The sequence below is a fragment of the Gekko japonicus genome, unplaced genomic scaffold, assembly GCF_001447785.1.
Source record: "Gekko japonicus isolate JY-2015 unplaced genomic scaffold, Gekko_japonicus_V1.1 scaffold229, whole genome shotgun sequence".
NCBI classification, from domain to species: domain Eukaryota; kingdom Metazoa; phylum Chordata; class Lepidosauria; order Squamata; family Gekkonidae; genus Gekko; species Gekko japonicus.
In genome coordinates, this window is record NW_015166426.1 from 1,307,081 (window position 1) to 1,329,246 (window position 22,166).

The 22,166-nt window shown below is 46.3% G+C and overlaps 1 protein-coding gene across 1 annotated transcript in view; it reads left to right on the forward strand.

The window, feature by feature from the left end:
• Positions 1-22,166, forward strand: part of LOC107110907 (glutamate receptor ionotropic, delta-2-like) — a 1,200,243-nt gene that overhangs the window by 899,307 nt on the left and 278,770 nt on the right. Inside the window, 1 exon segment of the mRNA XM_015411751.1 lies at positions 18,162-18,359. Within this exon segment, the coding sequence (XP_015267237.1) occupies positions 18,162-18,359 (198 nt within the window).

The window sequence follows — 22,166 nt, forward strand, 5'->3', positions numbered from 1 at the left end:
AACACCCTTTCAAATCAGGAGGAGGAGGATTTAGAAGCAACAGTACCCAGGGCAAGAGAAATGGATATTGCTGTTGGAACAAGGACTCTTGAACAATCTGCCTCAGAGAAAGGTTTCTTTCATCAAGGACTATGAAGGAAAAGCTGTTTCCTACCACCAAATCCCCACAAGAATTTTCCAGAAAGGACTCTTTGTAGTGTCTTTAGGGACACTGGACCTTTGGAAGAATCCCCTGTGATGACCTCTTAGGACATGGTACTCTTTCAGGCAGAACTGGCAGAATGATTCAGGACATGGTGAAGTGCAGCTGAGGAAAACATTAACAGTGAATTCAGACAGCATTAGGCCTGAAACTCATTGGGAGCGGAAGATAAAGCCAGCGGATCTCCCCTGATGTTAATGGAAAAAGAAGTCAGACACATTTATCATTCTCACGCTCTGGCTTTACCTTGTCTGACAGCTGGCCCATAGCCTCAGGTCTACAGCTTTCTACTGGCTTCTCCTGACCAGCTGTTGGTGGAGAAGGCCTGAAGACACATGGTGCAGCTAACTTACTAAAGCTAAGAAGGTCTGGTCAGTGCCAGATTACAAATCCAATGTACACTGCCTTGAGCTCAATGATAGAAGTAATTTTTGTAGCCATTTAGACAATTTATAACCCAATCAGGAATCTTCTTCGAAAGAATTTATTTTATTTTACCCTGGCTAGTGAGACAGATTCCATAATGAGAATATTAGATATTTCAATGAAATTTTAGCCATTGATTTTAACATCAAGGTTAATTTTTGCTGTTCAATTCAAAATAACAAGCTGCTTCTTCACCCAAGTGTAAATGATGGGAATGTGGTCAATAAAGCATTCAAGAAAATGAAGTATTAGTGCCTCAAGATACTTTCTAAAAACTTGTGAGGAAGAATGTCCAGAATGATTAACATTTACATTTGGGAGCCTAAGACTTGGACAAGTCAAAAGAGATAATTGTGCATGCAAGCAAGAACAAAATACCTGCAGCTGTTGACAGTGTTATCATTCCTTTTGTAATGTAGGATAGGCTGTTCCAGAATAATTAAAACCCAAGCATCTAACAGTATACATCAGGATGTTTTAAAAACTCTCCTAAAGAAAGCTTGAAGAAGAAAATTCTGCTATGATTCCAGAAGAGAATTGGATCTGGACTTTGAGGATTCTTCAAAGACAGTTGGTGGTCAAATAACTACTGAAATGTTCTCTGGGCATGCCTTTATTGTATGGACAAGATTCACAGATACCTTAAGGATAAACTAGATGTGATGGCATCTCCAAGGCCGACCTAGAGATGATGACACCACTTTAGAGCCTGACACATGAGATCTAAAAATACTGCGAGGGCCTCAGGCCCACAGGGTGGTGGGACCAGGTTCTCATGTTCCTGCAAGTGACCTCATGTTTCCCCAAGTTCTGAAACAGCTGTGGGGGTGGGCACAAGAGCTCCTGGTCCCACAGCGCTGCAGTAGACTCTAAAACAGAGGAGGTGTCCTCGGGTCCAACACAGGGATACCATCATTTCTAGTTTGGCACTTAGTTAATTGTTTGTGTTGTTATCTAATTCTGTTTCCAGAACCAGAACTATTGTGTTTTTTATTGGATGTCACATCATGTCTGGCTGAATTATTTTTGGGTTTTGCAATCGGTCTCTAGTCTCTGAAAAAGGTGATCTATAAATAAAGTAAATTTAAAAAATAAAATAAGTTGTCTTTATTATCTCTTGGCCATTGGTTGATTTTGCAAACTTGGGCAAAGTTTGAGATGAAGGGTCTATAAAAGTTTGGGAACCCGAGGAAGGATTGGAGCTGGCGTCGGGTTCTAGGAGCTTCCCACCCCAGGAAATCTCTGACCTTAGCTGGGTCAGTTTCCAAACCCCGGGGGGAAATGTGATAGCCCAAAGAATCCACCTCTGTGCAGTGGAATTCACACTTGGAGAACTTCGCAGACAGTTTATTCTCATATAGTATCTGCAGCACCTCCCACACCAATTTCACATGTGATTTCTCATCGGGGGAGTATAATAAAATGGCATCTAGATAAACAAGGGCTCCCCTGAAAAGGTACTTGTGCAACACTTCATTCTCATCAAGTTCATGAAGACCCCTGGAGCCCCCTGCAGCCCAAAAGGCATGACTCGATACTCAAACTGCCCAAGGGGGGTGTTAAATGCTGTCTTATACTCATCCCTCTCTTTGATTCGTACCCGGAAGTATGCATCCCAGAGATCTAGCTTTAAGATTTTCCATTTAGCCGCTTCTGCCTGCAAATCCTGGACTGAGGCAGGGGGTAGGCATTTGTGGCTGACACCGCATTCAACCCTCAGTAATCCATGGAAAGTCGCAGGCCCCCGTCTTTCTTTTAATGGAACAGAACAGGGGCGGCGAAGGGGGAGGAAGCTGGCCAAATGAAGTCCCTGGCTAGGTTCTTGTCAATGAATTTACGTAATTCCACCTTCTCCACAGGAGTCATGGCATACAGCTTCCCCTTCAGTAGTTTATGGCCCAGCAACAACTCAATGGTGCAGTCAGAATTGCGGTGGGGAGGTCATTCATCCGCCTCCTCTTCCTCAAATACTTGGGCCAGATCCCTATACTCTGGGGGGATGGTGGAGAGTTCCTCTTGGGCCAAACACCCCCTCACTGGCTCATCGGGGTTTCTGACCCCACGTGTCCTCCCAACCGTGGGATTGGCACCTGGGAGCGATGAATTGTACCTTCCCCTCATACCACAAAATATACGGGTTGCTGTCATGGAGCCATGGACTTCCCAACACCAAGGGGAATCGGGAAGCAGGGGTGATGATAAAAGTACGATGCTCCCAATGATCCCCTGCTCCCATCCACAATGGGACAGTCTCAAATTTCCGAGCCATCCATTTGTGTGAAAATGATAGGGTCCGGGAGCCGAGTCACGTGGGCATCTAAGTCCATGACTAGTGAGGGATTGATTAAATCTCGGATGCACCCTCACATGAGTTCCCATCGAGGGATTCACTGCAGTCACAGTCACAAAGAAGGGGGGGTAGTTGCTCACCGTCTCTGGCGCTGCCTGTTTCGGGACCTGCAACTCTGTGCCTCTCACAGCAGGTCCTGACCTTTTCCTGCCAGCTCCTCCTCATTCTCGCTGCTTGGTTCGGTACTGCCCTTCGGGATATTCACCTGGAGGGCACGTTGGAACTTCAGCTTGGCCACGCTTTTTCGCAAGGGGGTGTCTGGGCGCTTCTTCTCCGGCTTCTTTTTAACAGGAGGTGGGGCTGTGGATCCCAGAAATGCAGCCACGAAGTGGCCTGCCTTGCCACATCAGAGGCATAGCCTCTGCTTCCTATGTGCTTCCCGGACCCCTTCTTTGGGCTTGGGGCCCTTCGGCTTGGCGGCAGGAGATCCACCTTTCAGCTGGGTGGTTGCGTTGTCAATACGGATCATTTGCAACTTGCTCTCTGTATCTGCCACCTCATGCATCCAAGCCGTCAGGGACACGAAGTACATACTCTGTAGAATGGTCTCACAGATTTTGGGGTGCAGGCCTAGGCGGTACTGCTCCGCCATCACCCCATCTGGTCACCCTTGCACCTTGGCTGCATGATCTTTAGTGTACTCACGCACCATTCTCTGGCCCTGCTTCAGCATGCACAGATAGTTGCGTGCCTTCTTGCTCTCCAGCGGGTCTTCATATTGGGCCCGCAGGGCCCACATGAACTTGTCCACTTCTCATAACTCAGGCCCCTGTGCGTTGTGCAGGCTGATGTACCAGTCGGCAGCCCCGTCATGCAACTTGGAGGCTATGTAGTCCACTCTACGTTCCTCAGTCGGGAACAGGTGGCCCCAGTACTGGACGAACTTCTCCACCTGCACCATGAAAAATGCCAGCTTCTCCGGGGTGCCATTGAACATGGCGTCTAGGAGCACCATCAGGCTATGCTCCAGGACTGGCGCTGGAGGGGGCCTTGGGGGTGCCTGATCTCTAGGAGGCCCCGGGGCTGGCAGCAGAGGGGGGGGAGGTGGCTGGCCTGGTGGGGCCAGCACAGGATACTGTACCCGCAACTCTGACTGGATGACCTGGGCTACCAGCCTGGGTATGTCCATCACCGCATCCTCAAGAGCGCATGATGCCCGAACCTGCATCAGTTCGAGCTGGGCCAGCCATTCCTCCCATCCTCCCTCTTCATCTTTGCTCCCATGGTTTGGATCCTTCTTGGGTCTATCATAGCGGCTCGAACACCTGGGTGCTGGGGTCAGCATCCACGTCTTCTGGGTATCGGCCTGGAATAGACCCCACCGGCAATGCACGCCAGACTCCTTAGGGTATTGGGGAATGCCCCCCCTTTTGCTCCCAACACCGGGATCATGGTGAGTGGCACCGGCACCTGTTGCGTGGTGGTCAGCACTGTAGTCACCGGTGCAGCAGTGGTGACTGGCGCCTCTTCCACCATAGTCACCAGTAGCATGGGTTCCTATTCTCCACTCATCCCAACGTAGAGAGATACGGGTGGAGGGAATGGTAGATTCCTGACTGTCAGGGTTCCCAGTCAATCACACTCAACACCAGGTCTTCATAAGTTTCAGTCTATTGAGAGAGAAAGTACTTGAGACACCATGGACTATTGTGTCAGGAATGGCGGGAGAGGCGCAGGGCTTTTTTGATATACCCCCTTCAAAGGAGACTCCCTGATACTACAAAGCCAATGAGAAAGCGCTATTAAGCGCGGGCTAACACCCAGCCGTTAGGTTCCCAGTGGGAAGCTCGGAGAAGAATCGCCTCTAGCCTCAAGGACACCTGCAAGATAAGTGCAAGCATAGGGGAAGGAGCAGGGGAGGCGAGCGAGCACAACCCTTTGCCTGAACATTCCAACTCATGGCAGCATTGGCTGACAAGAGTCCCCTTTCCAAATCATCAATTTTCTCCAGAACTGATCTCTGGAGATGAGCTGTAATTCCGAGGATCTCCAGATCCCACCTGGAGGCTGGCATGTCTAATGCATTGGCTGAGCAGGAAAAATAAGGCAAAATCGTGGTGTTTTCGTTCTTTTGGGAGTGGGGCAAATGAGATTAAAATGGTGCTTTGGGAGGAGTTAATTTGAAGTGATCTGGATGGGTAGTGAATTGGTTTGGTCTTAGCAAAATGCTTCTTTAGTTGCAACATCAAATGAGGGCTCAAAGAAGTTGCTTGGCTTTGGGGGCTCAGACAATGGAAATCTGCCTTGTATATAGTTTGTTTCAAGTCACATATCTCCATATTTTCATCAGCGGCCAGTCAAATACCACTGAAATGTTTAAAAGCAGGGTGTTGGGGCAACAGTATTCCTCTTTGTTTCTTTGTATCATTATCTCCCCTATTAAAACAAAACGAGACAGAGAGACAGAGAGACCCGTCTGTGAGTATTGGAGAGAAGGAAATAGGAAGAGACAAGGACTTTTGGAGATAAGGTTACCAACCTCCAGGCAGGGCCTGGAGATCGCCTGAAACTACAACTGATTCCCAAACAACAGAGATCAGTTCCCTTGGAAAAATTATAGGAAATAGGATGCCACATCTTTGATCTTATCCAGCTTCTTATGTTTTGTACTTATGTTGTGTCTCTCCTAGCAGAAATGAAAATTAGACCTAGATTCCTCTGCTGAGTTCCACTGAATGAATTAAAATATCAATATTAAAATATCATATCCCTGTATGATCATAAAAGTATAAAGGGGAGGCACTGAGGTCATTGTATATGCTTGGTGAATACTAACAGGCAGTTTAATTACATGAACTTGTCGCTTCTTTCGACTGCAGTGTATAAGGTCATGTTTTTGCAGATCAAACCTTCCTGTATGCTATGGACCCCTGCAGATTCCATTTCCATTTCTCACCAATCAACATATTTTTCCTATGCTCTTTTATCTAACTTTGGTCATCTTTCTAGGAGATGCTTCCTTTGTTAAACTAAGACAGTTCCCACAACAAAATAACTGTTAGCAGCAATTAAATTATTTTTAAAAGGGGACTCAGTGTTTGCAGAATAGGCGGGGGGGGATTTCCAAAAAGTTGGATCCTGCTCTTCCATCCCCCAATGTGTTATGGCAACACTAACTAGTAAGTAAGGGGTGCTTTGTACAGGCTGGTAGGGTGCCCAGAGTTTTAGGAGTACTAGAGTTTAGCTGGTTTCACTGCCAGGTCAAACTGATAAGCAATTACCAGTTGGAGAAAAAGATTCTGTGTATCTATCCAGTCAATTAAAAAAAATATCTGATCTACTACGGACCAAAAAAGAAGCCTGTCCCTCACAACAGTAGTTTCAGGTGGGTAACCACGTTGATCTGCAGTACAAGAGCAAGATTTATGTCCAGTAGTAACAAGATTTTCAAGGTATAAACTCTCGAGAGTCAAAGCTCCCTTCACAACAACTACATTTAAAAACAGTGGTACCCCACCAATGTTCTCTCTAAGCTGCAGAGTGTTGTGAGCAAAAATTCTGCTTCGTGACCCAAAAGTGCTACTACCATTAAAGTTGCGAGTGAGCCTGATTTGACTATTGCATAAATTAGTTTTTTAGAAGATTATTGCCATTTTATAACTATTACCATAACATTTTATAGTGCACAGTAGCACCTTAAAGACCAACGCAATGTATTCTAGCTAGGGTTGCCAACCTCCAGGTGGAAGGAGCCTGGAGTTCTCCAAGAATTACAACTGATTAGCAGATGATAGAGATTGCTTCCCTTGGAAGAAATGGCAGCATGGGAGGGAAGAATCAAAGGCACCACATTCCCACTGAGCTCCTTCCTGTCCCCAGATTCCTCCTGCTGCCAGGAACTTTGCAAGTTGCAGTTGGTAACCTTGATTTTAAGCATTCAGTTGTGTTAGGTGTCCCTGACTGCCTGTTTGTCTTTCAATGGAAGTTGTCCACCTCCCATTTTTCTAAGTTTGGTATTATTATTAGTGAGGACAAGGGTTGCCAGTTTTGAGATGGAGATTTTGGGTGGTGGTAGTACAGCCCTAGGCCACATCCTGCCTATATTCCTGACTCCCCTCTCTGCTTTTAATTGCAACTGATCTTTTCCCCCTTCCTGCTTTGCTTACACACACCACGAGGCCTGCACCTACCACAAGGCCTGTAGTTAAGTGCTGGTGTTGCCCTTCGCCTGCTTCATGTGCACCTGCACCACTGCAGCCTGCCCACTTGCTGGAAGTTGCGTGTTCCCACATAGGTCTGTATTGCTTGCCAGGCCAGGTGTGTGATGGTGTTGCCAGCGCTGTGCTCACTCATGCCTTTGCCATCTCCTGGTGGCCTCCTGGTGGCTGGGTCCATGTGCAAGACAAGTCCAGCCACCCAGCATGCCTACCGGCTCCCCACAACACCACCCGGGTGTTTAGTCAGAGCTATCTGGGAAGTGAATTGCTTTGATAGGAGGACTGCAATCTTGCAAGTGCTGTTTTGGGGCGAGCCCCTGGGCCTCCACACTTTGGTCACATTGTTTTTGCCTCTCCTGTCTTGGTTATTGGGGAGAACAATTTGCAGTATGTGATGCCTTTTTGTGGCGGGAACAAGCAAGGCCAGGGATGGGGGAGCGGGAGGGAAGAGCCAGCTACCAGAGGAAGAACCAGCAGGAGGGAAGAGCCAGCCAATGATTTTGTCACCCTGCACTGAGCCAAATATCTGTGCACTACGGGCTAAAAATCTGGGCGCCAGCACACACTAGCTCAGTTTAGCAGGAACACTGGTGGTGCCTTTTGAAACTGTAGATGTTATCAACACAGATTGAAGAAAGAATAGTTTAAGGATAACACAAAGAAGTGTCCCCAGTTTTCCATAATTTTGATCATAACTATTCTTATAGAATTTGAAGGGGAGATGCCTATGCATACAGATGGGGTTGACTCTTTGCTTTTAATTTGTTTGCATATGCACATTTCGTTTCTAACATAGAAAAGAGATTCACTGTAAGACTGCATGAGCTGCATGAGGTGTGAGCAGGTGTAAAGCAGCTTCCCGTTTAACCTCTCCTCTTCCATCAAAGAACTCCTGTGTTCAACGCACTACTGTTATACTAGAGGGAACTGTGGTTTAAACTAAAGACCTTGCAGGGGGTGTGGCTGAGTGGGGAGAAGCAGCTGTGGCTCATTGGCAGAACTTCTGCTTTGGATGCACAACATTCCAGGTTCAATCCCTGGCATCTCTGTCTGAAGGATCCAATAATGGTGGTGGTGGTGGAAAGTGCTGTGAAGCTGCAGACAACGTATGGCACATCCAGAGGGTTTTCAGGGCAACAGATGTTCAGAGGTGGTTTGCTATTGTCTGACTCTGTGTAGCTACCCTGGACTTCCTTGGTGGTCTCCCATCCAAGTACTAACCAGGGCTGACTCTGCTTAGCTTCCACGACCTGACAAGATCAAACTAGCCTGAGCCATCCAGGTCAGGGCTATCAAGTAGTAGGTGCCATGAAAGACATCTGCCTGAGACCCTGGAGAGCTTCTTCAAGTCAGAGTAGAGCGTACTGACCTTGATAGATCCGTGGTCTGCCTCAGTATAAGGCAGCTTCATGTGTTCATGTGTAGGGACAGCCTAGTAGGGGAGAGGCCAATAAACTAGAGCCTGATGAGAAACTGCAAGGTTCAGCTTCTCCTCCATGGTTGGCATGATAAAAACACAGGACCTTTTCGTGTAATGGCTGAAGCACCTTTAAGAAAGTGCCTATTCTGTTCTAAACAACTCCTGCAGAGCTCTCATCCTCAAGGGCCTTTTCTGTCATCACCAGTCTTTAGGTATTTCTGGCGGGGAAAGAATGAGAGGGTGGTAACTCCTGTGGTTCCTCAGCAGGGTGCCAGTAAAAGAAGATCAGCAGAAATTGCTTCTTCACATTCCCTATAATTTGATGAGAGTGCTTATGGAACTATTTAGCAATCTCGTGTTACCCTAACTGAACTCATACCCTCAAGTAATGAACTGTCAGCATATTCTTTTGGTTTGCTATTGGCCTTAGAAAAATTCACTGCTCAGCTGTCTCTTTCAATCCTCATTCCTTTCCCCCCGTCATGCATGATTTTGCTAGACGTATGCAGATTGGACCACTTTTTTATTCTGATAATGATCAAACTTGTGAAATAGAAATAAAATAATTGCCCTCTTAACTCCAGGAGAAAAACGAAAATGTATTCAGGTTTTGATTTGGTCTGAAATATGTTACTGAGAAGTGTATCCCTCACACAGCAGGGACTAAACCAGTAAAATGCCAGTGTTGTAAAATGGTTAAAAGACTAGCACCTGGAAGACCCAGGGACGATAACTGGGTTACCTTGGGCCAGTCACACTCTTTTAGCCTCACGTACCTCACAGGTTTGTTGTGAGGATAAAATGAAGGAGAGGTGAATGATGTAAGCTGCTTTAGGTTCTCATTGGGGAGAAGTGAGTAAAATTGGTAAGTGAATTAAATAGATGATGATGATGATGATGATGATGATGATTAAAAAACAGCGTTCTGTAGTACCAGATCAAAACAAGTTCTGTAGGCTTGCAGATTGATGTGAAGTCAGTTTGGCTTCATTCAGAAGCTGTATAGTCCATCCAAGAATTACGTTCTCCTAACTACCAAGTTGACAAAATAAAGTGACAAAGCATTTCCTGAGAGCCCTTCAAATATTACAGCAGTCATGCAAAAATAGTTTCTCCATGGCTTTGTTTCACGCTGCTGCTATGGCGATATTTGAGAGTCTAGCACCATGACAGTAGAACTAGCTTTTCTACTTGATTGTTCAGCTGCTCTCAGCCATGCCACAATTGGATGGGAATCACCCACTTAATTGACCTCACCTACGTGGTGTTGGCCTTTTCCATAATACCTGGAAGTCATGGGCACCTAGTGATCACAGTTCCCACACTATGGGGTGCTGGCACACCAAATTTTAGCTGCCACCTCAGGGATTTTAGCTTTTGCTCACACTAAGGCATTTTTCCCTAAGCACCTTCTTCTGGAGCCCATAGAATTGGATCCCCTGGTACAATTTTTTTTAAACTTGAGGGAGGGGTTGAGAAGAGGCAGCAGCAGCTATGCTGCAAATTTGGTGCCTCCACCTCAAAAAACAGCCCCCCCTCACCCCAGAGACCCCCATCAATATATATTACGTACTCATTGTGCTTTTCAGTATGATTTGTAAGCTGCCTTGAGTCACAGGAAAAGTTGGATATAAATATTTGAATTAAAAAGTAGTTTGGGCAAATTGATAACATTTAAGCAACTTCCTGTTTGCTAGATTAGGCAGGGTTCTGACAGTGATTGTTCCACCTCTGTTATACTTGACCTGTAATTTGTCATATTTCACTTAAAAAACATAGTAGACTGCAAGAGTGTCGTACACACACACCCGTGCGGGTACGTTTTCTAAGGCTCAGCGCAGGGTGACAGTCCAAGGCCAGATCTACCAATATAGTGGACTAGGGCAGATATGTACGTGGACCGCCTCCAGGGGTCCGCGGACAGGCCAGAGCTTGGATCCAAAAACAAAGGAAACTTCGGATCCTGGATTCCCCAGCAAATTTTCTGTAATGAAATTTGACTGGATTCTGTTTTCCCTTATAATGTTTAAATTATTATTAAAATATTTTAATATAGTTTAAAAGAATTCATTCTGAGATTTTTACAAGGTTATGGAAATAATCTAAAAAAAACTAATTCTCAACTTTAATGCTACTAGCTGTTTTTGCTCACGAGGTAGAATTTTTGCTCACAACGATGTGGAGCTTAGAGGGAACATTGTGTGATGTTGATGGGCAGTAGATTTAGGGTGGACGAGATAAAGTACCTGTTCACTGAAGTAGTAATGAACTTGTAGGATTCACTGCCAAAAAATGTATTGATGGCCACTAATTTAGTGGGCTTTATAAGGTGATTAGTTGCATTCACAGACGACAGATCTACCTGTTCACAATGACTGAATGGACCATTCATGTTCAGAGACATGAATACTTTGTATTCAGTATAGTTTATTTAACGGCTTTCACCAGCTTATAATACAAAAACCACATCACGCCAACCCCTCAACGGAGTTGTGTCGATTTCCTCGCAGTGGACATGAATACTAATGCTGGGGTGGGGGGTGGACAATAATAGGAGGCTTTGGCCTCCATACTCTACTTGTATGCCTTTCAGGAGCATGTGGAGGCCAGTGTGAGAAATAAGGTGCTGAACTGGATGGACCATTGCTCTGATCCAGTCTGTTACCATGATATTATGGGAATGAAGCCATGGGTCTCTCATACGGCTACCTTTGGTTGTATAATTGAATGCCCTCTCACAAAAACCCTACTCTGCCTATGAAAAGTTATTTCATTAAAAGAATATTAGACTGAGCCTGTTTCCTACGTGCAGGGACAATGTCATGGCAGTACATTCAGACAGGCATCGGTTGTTGAGGATGGGAACAGAAGCATTAACAAGTTATCTCCTGCTCCTTTTAGGGTTTTTTTCAAGATGGGGTGATAGGGCTGCCAAATCCCCCTGGGGGGCGGAAAATCCCCCGCCCCAGAGGCCCGTTCCCAGATGCCGGGGAATCGGGCCCCGGGGGGAACCCTGCTCCGGCGTGCGCGTCACAGGGCAGTGACAACATGACACCGGGCACACTGGGGGCGGGGCCACGGCTATACAAGGGAAAACTCTATGGTTTTCCCTTGTATGGTCATGGCCTCGCCCCCAGCATGCCCAGCGTCATGACGTCATTGCCCTGTGATGTGAATGCGGCGTGCTTTGCGCACGCACACACACACCAGGATCCCCCAGGAGTCCCCCACCAGCGAGGTAAGTCACAGTTGGCAACCCTATGGGGTGAAGATGTTTCCATAGGTTTATTCCTATGTAGTTTTATTCAAGTCTATGCAGGACTACAGCACTGTAAAAGTTTAATGGATGACTTGTGTTAAGATTCATTGTCTAAGCACACACCTGGAAGGATGTTACATAATATCAGAGCAAAACAAAGAACTAGGAGGCCCTGGCCCCTATCCCTAACTTTCACTTTTCCTATGAACCTGCTGCTTATGGTGGCTGACAACATCAGAATGCCCACTGACATAGTTTCTTCTGAATACATGACTATGTCCTCCCAGAGGTGAGCAGCACATCAGGGTTAGGCAGGGTTTTCTAACCATGTGGACGTCACCATCTCTGTTAGCCTGTGGGTATCCTGAAGGTTTTTGTGTCTTGGGTCCAGTTTGGTAAAGCAAAGAGAAAGGCAGTCTGCAACAAACAAGAATAACTTCTCTTTGGTGCTCAGACCAGTAGGCAAACCTGACTAGGGGATTGATCTTCTTTGGGTTCTTACTACCTGGAGACTTTCATGGCTGATTTTCTTGCCGTTCCCTTCATTGGCCAGAGCTGGATGATGATATCCCTCAGGTTACTAGTTGAAGACTCACGTGAGTCTAGCTTCCACAAAGGATTGCGTCTTGTCATGTACAATAATTTATTTATTTTGCCATGGAGTCACGGCTGACTTCTGGTGACCCTGTAGGGTTTTCAGGGTAAGAGATGATCAGAGGTGGTTTGCTATTGCCCACCTCCACGTCACAACCCTGGTAATCCTTGATGGCCTCCCATCCAAATACCATCCAGGGCCAATCCTGCTTAGCTTCTGAGATCTGACGAGATCAGGCTAGCTTGGGTTGTCCAGGTGAGGGCATGTACAGGAACAAGATGTGCCTTTATCAGCCTCAGACCAGAAAAAGATAGTGCTGGGGTCATATTTTCATGCTCAGTAGAACTGATAATATCCTAAATACCTTGTGGATCAGTAGGAGCTCTTTGCTCAGGTCCCTGGAAGCCATTCCCAGCTTCCTCACCTGTCAGCTTTTTACATGGCTTAATAAAAACTGAGAACGAGCTGCAAAATCGGTATGCTTTAAACAGTCTTGTAAATCAAATGAGCAATTAGCAGTCACTTTTTAACTGACTGAATGCAAATTCTGAATTATGAGCCACCATTATCTAATAACCCAACAAGTGATGTGAATAAATCCTTCCTAATACGAAAATTACCAGCTCTTGAAATATACCCCTCGCCCAACGTTCTAAACAGATCTGGGAACATGGTGTATAATGTACTTATGATAAAGTACAGGACTCTGTGTGTGTGTGGGTGAGTGTGTTAGTCCATATTCATTCCAGCAGATCAGATTTATTACATGAGAAAACTGACACCTTAATGGTCAGTGCTAAGAATTCACAATTTGTTTTAATTTCATAAGCAGGCAGGTTTTCACCAGCTTAATTTCTTAGACCTTTTAAATGTGGTTTTTTTTTGTCCAATCAGTGATAAAAAAGTAAAGGCTTTGATTTACGTATCTCCCTTTCAATTTCTAAGTACCTGTTTTTGAAAATGAACAATGTTGGGTGATTATCTCAGGGAATTCATTTGTTGAATAATATCCGTGTGTGGCTATTCCAGTTTTGATATTAAACATCCTTATCTTGCCCTGACCTGGATGACTCAGACTATCCTGATCTCATCCAGTCTCAGAAACTAAGCAGGGTCAGTCCTGATTAATACTTGGATAGAGACGACCATGGAAGTCCGGGGTTGCTACGCAAAGCAAGGGCAAACCACTTCTGTTCACCTCTTGCCTTGTAAACCCTATGGGGTCACCATAAGTCAGCTGCAACTTGATAGCACTTTCCACCACCATTAGGAGTTTCTTTTCGACATAACAGCGGTCTCATGTTTCGGCTGAGAAACTGAAGTGAAGGCTGTGAAACATGCTCAGGGACACCTGTAGGTAATGTTGAAAGCTAGTCTTTCTAGGAAGAGCTGGATTTACTATGCGGCAAAAGTACAGTTGTGCTGCTGTTAAATTGAAGCCCAGTAGCAATCTGACACCATGTGGCTTGGCTTGAATGAAGTAGGATGGCTATTTTAGAAAACCTGCATGTGTAGTTGTAGTGATTGTTTCAATGCATGCACACTAGGAATGAGAGGGAATCCTATACTTTTGCTGTATATTTCTATACATACCTGCATTTGTAGTTGTATTGATTGTTTCAAGGCATGCACATTGCCTTATCATTCACCAGTGCTCTCCAGTCCTCTTGCAGCAAAGCAGTCCAGAATGGGGTTCCACATCAGGAGAGACCAAAAGACATACTTTATCAGTCAACGAGTAATTGAGATTCGGAATTCAGTGTCACAAGATGTAGTGAGGGCCACTAATTTAGACAGTTATAAACAGGGATTAGAAAAATTCTGATAGCTAAGACAATAATTTTAATATTGATGTTCAGAGGCAGTAACCCTCTGAATCCCAGTACTTGGGGACAATAACAAGGGGAAGGTCTCAGACGCCATGCCTTGTAGACCTTTGGTGAGCAGCTGGTTGGCCCCTGTGTGAAACAGGATGCTGGACTAGATGGACCACACCCAGTATAGATGTTCTTATGTTCTGTCTCCATTCATACCCAAAGATTAATCTAGTGAGTTCAGTGTGGCCCTGATTAGTGTCTTTAATGCAGCTGTGCACACAAAAGCCATCTTCTGTGCATGGATCCTACTTGCTGGACTAACAGTGCAACAGTGCTGCAAACATTGCAAAGATTGAGTCCAGTGGCACCTTTAAGACCAACAAAGTTGTATTCAAGGTATAAGATTTCATGTTTACACACACTTCTTCAGATACATTGACATGGAAGTTACCAGTCCATAGGTAGAGGGTGAGCAGAAAATTAGCATAAACAGAATAAACAGTGTTTAACAGATGCATGGACCAAACTGGAATAACAAGCATATTCCAGTTTGGTCTTTGCATCTGTTAAACACCATTTATTCTACTTATGCTAATTTGCTGCTCACCCTCTACCCATATGTATGGACTGGTAACTTCCATGTCAATGTATCTGAAGAAGTGTGTGTGCACACAAAAGCTTATACCTTGAATAAAACTTTGTTGGTCTTAAAGGTGCCCCTGGACTTGAACTTTGTTCTGCTGCTTCAGAACAACACGGCTACCCACCTCAGTGCACTCCTAAGGACACTTTTCTGGGAGTATGCCCAGGGCCAGCTCACCCACTAGGTGAACTAGGCATTTGCCTAGAGCACGGGCTGGAACTTAGGGCACCAAATTGGACCCGCCCCCCCACCAAAGCCCCCCCCAGCCCCCAGCCAGGGCGGCAGGGGAGACTGCAGAGGCAGAGGCGGCCGGCGCAGGGCTGCCAAGCAGCAGCTGGGGCAGGAGAGCAGCGGCGGCAGTGCCCAGTCCCCGCGAAGGGTCCCGCTTGGTGGCGGTAGTGGCAGTCGAGGGCAGCAGGAGCCCCTGCGGTGGCGGCCTGTTGGGGGCCAGCAGGAGGCAGGGGGCAGGCTCTGTGCCCGTGGGAGCTGCATCTTTGTCCGGCAGTGGCGGCTGCTGCTGCTGCTCCGCGGGGGCCAAGGAAGAGGAGAGGGAGGGTGGCCGTGGTGGAGGCTGCAGCGGCAACTGCTGCTGCTTCTCCGAGGCCAGGGAGGGCAGCTGCCTGTCCAGGGAGATGTTGTTGAGGAAGAAGAGGGTGGGCTGCTTCCGCCGCGAGTCCCCTCCTCGCTTCCTCGCGGTGGCCAGTGGAGGTGGTGGTGGCTCCAGCTGCTGCTCCTTGGGTGGCAGCTGCCCCCGTGGGCATGTGGCGCTCTGACCGTGGGGTGCTAATGCAGTCACCGTGAGGCTGAGGTTGCCGCTGCCACGGATGCTCTAAAGAAAGCTCAGACCACGCCAGCCGCTTTCCTGCCCCTGCTTGAGCTCTGCCATGCCTAGCGGTTTCTCCTCAGGGAAGGGAGGGGGGAACAAGTCTGCTGCCGCCCCCCTCCTGCGAGCACCCGGTAGGTAGAGACTCGGTCCGGAAGGCTGCATCAGGTAAGCTTTTCATTTAAAAATGATGTTGCTCGCTGCTCCTCCCTCCTCTGCCCTACAAACGTGCCACAGAGCCCTCTTCCCTCAGTGCTGTGTGCGTGTAAATATTAGGAATAAAAGATACCCCTGATCCCACCGCCAGCTCTCTGCTGCTTGCCACCATGGGGCGAGAGGGGAGGCTGGAAATCCCGGAGGGACAGCTGGGTCCGTTGACATAGACAGGGCATGGGAAGCGGTGGTTTGGGGGAGGGAGGCGACTCTGTGACGACCCACAGGGCTGTCAATGTGGGAGGGGCATTGTCTGAAAGAAAAGGCACATGGGCACGAGCAATGGCGTGGGGCGCCTCCCCTCCCCTCGCGGGAGGGAGGGGAGCTGGTCACCCATGACAGGGTATGTATCACCAGGCTCCGCAGTCGAGGAGGGGAGGGGAGGGATGTTGGCTCTGCATGTGTGTGTGAGAGATTGACTGCCATCCACAGCGCCTGGGGCTGGGGAGCCCAGAAGTGAAGCTGCCGTCCGTTAGCAAGTTTGTGGCCATGTGCTTTTTGCAGTTTACACCTCTTCAGGTGGCAAGTGTAGCAGAAAAAAATGATGTTGCTCGCTGCTCCTCCCTCCTCTGCCCTACAAACGTGCCACAGAGCCCTCTTCCCTCAGTGCTGTGTGCGTGTAAATATTAGGAATAAAAGATACCCCTGATCCCACCGCCAGCTCTCTGCTGCTTGCCACCATGGGGCGAGAGGGGAGGCTGGAAATCCCGGAGGGACAGCTGGGTCCATTGACATAGACAGGGCATGGGAAGCGGTGGTTTGGGGGAGGGAGGCGACTCTGTGACGACCCACAGGGCTGTCAATGTGGGAGGGGCATTGTCTGAAAGAAAAGGCACATGGGCACGAGCAATGGCGTGGGGCGCCTCCCCTCCCCTCGCGGGAGGGAGGGGAGCTGGTCACCCATGACAGGGTATGTATCACCAGGCTCCGCAGTCGAGGAGGGGAGGGGAGGGATGTTGGCTCTGCATGTGTGTGTGAGAGATTGACTGCCATCCACAGCGCCTGGGGCTGGGGAGCCCAGAAGTGAAGCTGCCGTCCGTTAGCAAGTTTGTGGCCATGTGCTTTTTGCAGTTTACACCTCTTCAGGTGGCAAGTGTAGCAGAACTTGGGGGGGGGGGATTTGCAGAATCTTCCTATCTTTGCAAATTCTGCCCCACTTTTTTTTGGGGGGGGAGGATGATTTCCGGATTAAAATAACCCAACGAGACACCATGCTCAGGTCTTTTTTGCCGAGGTTGCCTGATGTGGACTAAGTAACAGACACCTAAGGCATGATGGGGCTACAGTTCTTGACATTAAATTCTGCCTTGCAGCTTATATGAGACAACCAGCTAGTATGCTTGGCAAGGTGTATATTGATAACTTGACAGTGTGAATGGAAACTCATGGTTTGATGCACTTGATCCAGTTCTTGAACTAGTCCAAATACAAAAGCAAAGCTGTTTTGTTCTTTAAATAAGACAAAAAAACAAAAACACATGCTTTAGAAAATAGCTGCTTTAAATATTTATGTCAGGGGAAGTGTAGCAGGCACATATGTTTATTTATTTGTGCGGGGGGGGGGGGGGGCCGGAATAGCCTCGCCTAGTGTGCAAAAAGACCTGAGGCCAGCCCTGAGTAAGCCCCACAGAGTAGGCTTGAGTAGGACTCTGAGTAGAACTGCTTAGGATGGCATTGTAAGTCACTTGCCTTCAAGTAATGGTATACACCTAACTCCGATCAGGTTGTAAAGTGTAGTTCTCGGATTGACTTTGCATTTCTTTGTAAAACTGCCTACACAGATCCCTTGTCTGTCTGTCTGTCTGTTTATTTGTCTGTCCATCTGTCTATTGATCGACTTAGCAATTTACAAACCGAGTTATGCACCTGTTAAAATAGGCTGTAGTGTACAAGAACTAGTGCCACATTACACTGCGCACTACACAGTTGCTGATATGGAACTGATGGAATAGTGTAGTTTAGAACATGGAGAGTGGTTGTTCTTTCAACTGATGCTGAGCGCCTTTTGCATTTTTCTACCTGTGAGAATATGGCAGCTGTTCCTTTGCCACATGACAGCAAAATAGTAGCTTAGGGTTGCCAGCTTTCATTGACCAAAATTTAGAGCAAATCCAAGGCAGTTGTGAAAGGGCTGGGGATAAAGCATGGTACAGAAAACGTGGTTTTAAAGACTTTAGATTCAATTTCAGACCATGATAAATCCTTTTTATTACAAATCCAGGTGTGTTTCTTTTTTTCCTTCTCTTTCCTGTGTAGGAAGAGCCATTTGTGATGGTATCAGAAAATGTTTTGGGGAAACCAAAGAAATACCAAGGCTTTTCGATCGATGTCTTAGAATCCTTATCCACGTACCTTGGCTTCACATATGAAATTTATATAGCACCAGATCACAAATATGGACGCCCCCAGGAGAATGGGAGCTGGAATGGATTGATAGGAGAATTAGTGTTTAAGGTAAGGCTGTTACTACCTATTGTCTTAAAACTGGGAACGTTTGAAGCTGTATTTTTCTTTTTTGGTTTTGTGTTCATCTTTCCCGTTGTTCTTTGCCCAAACCCAAGTTTTGCATTCCCAACAAATATTAGCTTACTCTTTTACATTTGTTATGTATTATTTTACAGCCATAGTTTCTTATCTATCTTCTAATTTACAATAATTAATTAAATACTTAAATTAAATTAAACCCCCCAACTTGGATAGCTGAGGCTAGTCCAGTCTTGTCAGATCTTGGAAGCTAAGCAGGGTTGGCCCTGGCTAGTATTTGGATGGGAGACCTCCAAGGAATACCAGGGTCGTGATGCGGAGGCAGGCAATGGCAAGCCACCTCTGAATGTCTCTTGCCTTGAAAACCCTAGGGGGTCTCCCTAAGTCATCTGTGACTTGATGGCACTTTCCACCACCACCAATTAAATACTGGCCACTCTTTCTAAGTCCTTTGTATAACAAAAGAATGAAAATCAGCCATCCAGCAGAGCCTGCAGCCAAGAGAGCAGTGGTTGGGGGGGGGTAGGGGGGGTGATGGTGACACACATTCAAAAAACCTCAAACACAGGAACCAACATTGATGTATATATTTTTCTGTCAACATTTTTCTGTAAGTCGAACATGATTGGCAGCCACTATGTCATCCCTAAGCTTAAGAAGAACTAAGTCGAACCATCAAAGTCTGAATTAAAACAACGAATTGGCAAATTTACGTTTGTTCTCCCTTCATTCTTTTACAAATCCCCCCTCCCTCCAGCTTTGGCTGAACCATCCAATTTTAGGGAGTTTTTTTATGCTTTCTGTATGGTTGTTTTATGGCTATCAAAATTCAGTTTTTTGAAAATGTACAGGAAGAACAAAAAGTGTTTAGTGTATTTTTTCACCTTTTTCTTGTTGTTTCTCACTTGCCGTCATGTGCCATTGATTTCAGTGGGACGTGCTGCATCCCTCAGAAGACTGGGGATCAAACTATGTGTAACATGGGATATTCATGATCGACTCTCCTGATAACTTTAGCTTTAAAAAGCAACTGCCTTGGAGGAGAGATATGGATCAGGGCTGCATTGCTGGACTGGGAGAGGGGTTACCCTTTTCCATGTGCCATTTTCCAGCTCACAATTGGGTCCCCAGATGTTCTTTTATCTCCCATAGGGGGAAAAGGGCAGGTACCCAAATTGTACCTGTCTTTTTTCCCTACTAAGATGAATAGCAGCCAGGGGAAGCCTATCTGTTTCATGGGAACTGCATAAGGATTAAATATCCTCTGTTCCAGCTGTAAATATCCCCTGCTATGGCTCAAATTGTCCCATCCCAGCTGCTTTTTAACATTAAAAGTCACCACGAGGGGATACACTTCCAGATCTCCCACATAATAGATAGGATCCAACCAGATTTTTCGCTCAATCACACCTAATTTTTTCTCCTTATTACAACCCCATCCCACGTGTCTTTTGCCCATGAAGGTTCCATGATCCCAACCACAATTTTTGGTAATTAAAGGGGACCCCCCCCCCTTTGCCCTTTTTCACCTGAGGAAAGGCTAACTGGATCCACTGTGTATTTTGGCCCTGATGCGCAAACTGACTTCTGTGATTCTTTACTCCGCAATGCTTTTTTAAACTCAAAGCAACCTGTGTAGGCAGCCTGAACGGGTAGCAGGTATATGGAGGGCACAGTCTGCTTAACATTTTTCATCAGCTGTCTTTTATCTCCAAATTGTCATTTTTTTCACATGCAGTGGAGTTATATGGAAACTCTATGACCCTGTATTTTTTCCCCCACGCAGCTAAAAAAAGCATCTGGGGATGGTGGGTTTGGCTGGAAAGGGGACAAGAAAGCAGAGACTTAAAGAGCGTTAATCTGTTCTGACGCCTCTTGCCCAGGCTGCTTCGAGTTAAACAGTCGTGGAAGTCCTTTGGTTTGAGCCTTGCTTGGTAGCCGTTCTTGGTGAAATCAGAGGCACTGGCTTACAAGGAAATCGGTTTGGGATCAGGATTACTGATATATGAGCTCTGCGATCTACTTTGCCAGCTTCTTGCAGCAAGTGCAGGAAAGATATTTGCTCTTTCTGCGGACATTTCACACAATCCAGATCTGGTGTCCCTAACTGTGAAAACGCAAGAAGGAAGCCGTTGAGCTATTTGGCACACTCTACATCCTTGTGTTGTTTCCCACTGAAGCAATGAAACACTGTCAAGATCTACCATTACAAGTGTGTGTGTGTGGGGGGGGAATAGAGATTGAGGAGTGATGCTAAGCACTGCCTCCAGGGCCAGGAATCTTCAGGGCGACCATGGTATTCAGTCTGTGCCCACTAGTTTTCAGAATCCTCCACTGGAGGAAATATTGTGGGACAAAAAAAAAAGACCTGGATCCAGTGATCCTGTGTAACATTGTGCCCATTTGCCACAGTGAGCATCACAATGGTTGGTTATGCATTGCACCAGAAAGATGTGCCTGCTGAGCCATTCGTGCCTCCCTTGCAGCACAAAGGCCTGGAGGTGGGATTTGGCCTGGGAGTGGGATTGCAGTCCCCAGTTGCCCTGGCTAATGCTAAGCAGCCAGCCCATAAGTAAGCAAAGCAAACCATTCCTGAAAAATTATGACATGGCCTTAATGACTAACATATTACATAAATAATGCAGAGCACTTAGGGAGAAATATTGATAACTATGAATAATAACTGAGCTATACGATCAACAGAAAATGTTTTATTGATGGCACAATAACATTTAAGTTATGTAGATGTGCGAATTGAGTGTGCGCGCTCTAATCTGTAATTAATAAACCATCCTCCTCTAATTAATTCTGCATTAAATGTTTACTACCATAAATAAATTAAACAAAATAAGCATAATGTGTTCACTGCTCAATTCCCATTGGATCCTCAGCATATTTTGCCTCCCCTGGACAGAATGTATGTACAACTCAATGTTCATGTCAAACCTTGCCATTTCAAATAGTCTGGGTCATTATTTGGGGGTGATAAGCAGGGTTCTAAGGGAATCAACCCATATGGGAGGTTGCATAAATAATAATTTCAGTACCATGTTGGAAGATTGGGAAGGGCAGGAGTTTTGTTTAAAGAAAACATTGGGCATATGGCTATCATTCTGAAAAGTCATTCCAGATATATCAGAACAGTACTCCTGATATTGTATTAAAATTAATCATACCTTTCCCCATGTAGGAATTAAAATGAGGGAGGGAGGGGCCTCCAGCTGATTGGCAGCGCACTGAAATAAACTGTCTTAGGCAAGTGCTTAAATAAGGATGGGGCAGAGGAGAACTCTGTAAGAAGAGAATTCTGTGTTTTTGGTCCTGCTGTTGAGGAAACCCGTCTGATAACAGGGGAATGTGAAGCAAGTTTTTTCCCTGATGGCTTTAAGGTTATGGGGTAGGTAAATCTAGAACTAGGGAGTTTTGGGAGTACCCTGATTCTAACCAATTCCAAGTTAGGACGTTCCTGGAGATTTGTGGGTAGAGCTTGAGGAGGATGGAGCTTAGGGAGGGGGAGAAACTTCAGTGGGTTGTAGTTCCACAGAGTCCATCCTCCAAAGCAGTCATTTTGTCCAAAGGATTCTGGGAGACCTCCAGACCCCACGTGGAGGTTGGCAGCCCTTTCTGATTCTAAGAACTTTAATTTGGGCTTGAAGACACTGAACTCATATTTATCTGATGAAATCTCTGATATATGAGGAGACTTGTCAGTGGCACATGTTTCTTCCCCCTCAGCACCAAACACCGTTGACCTCTATTATCTGTTGATACATTTAA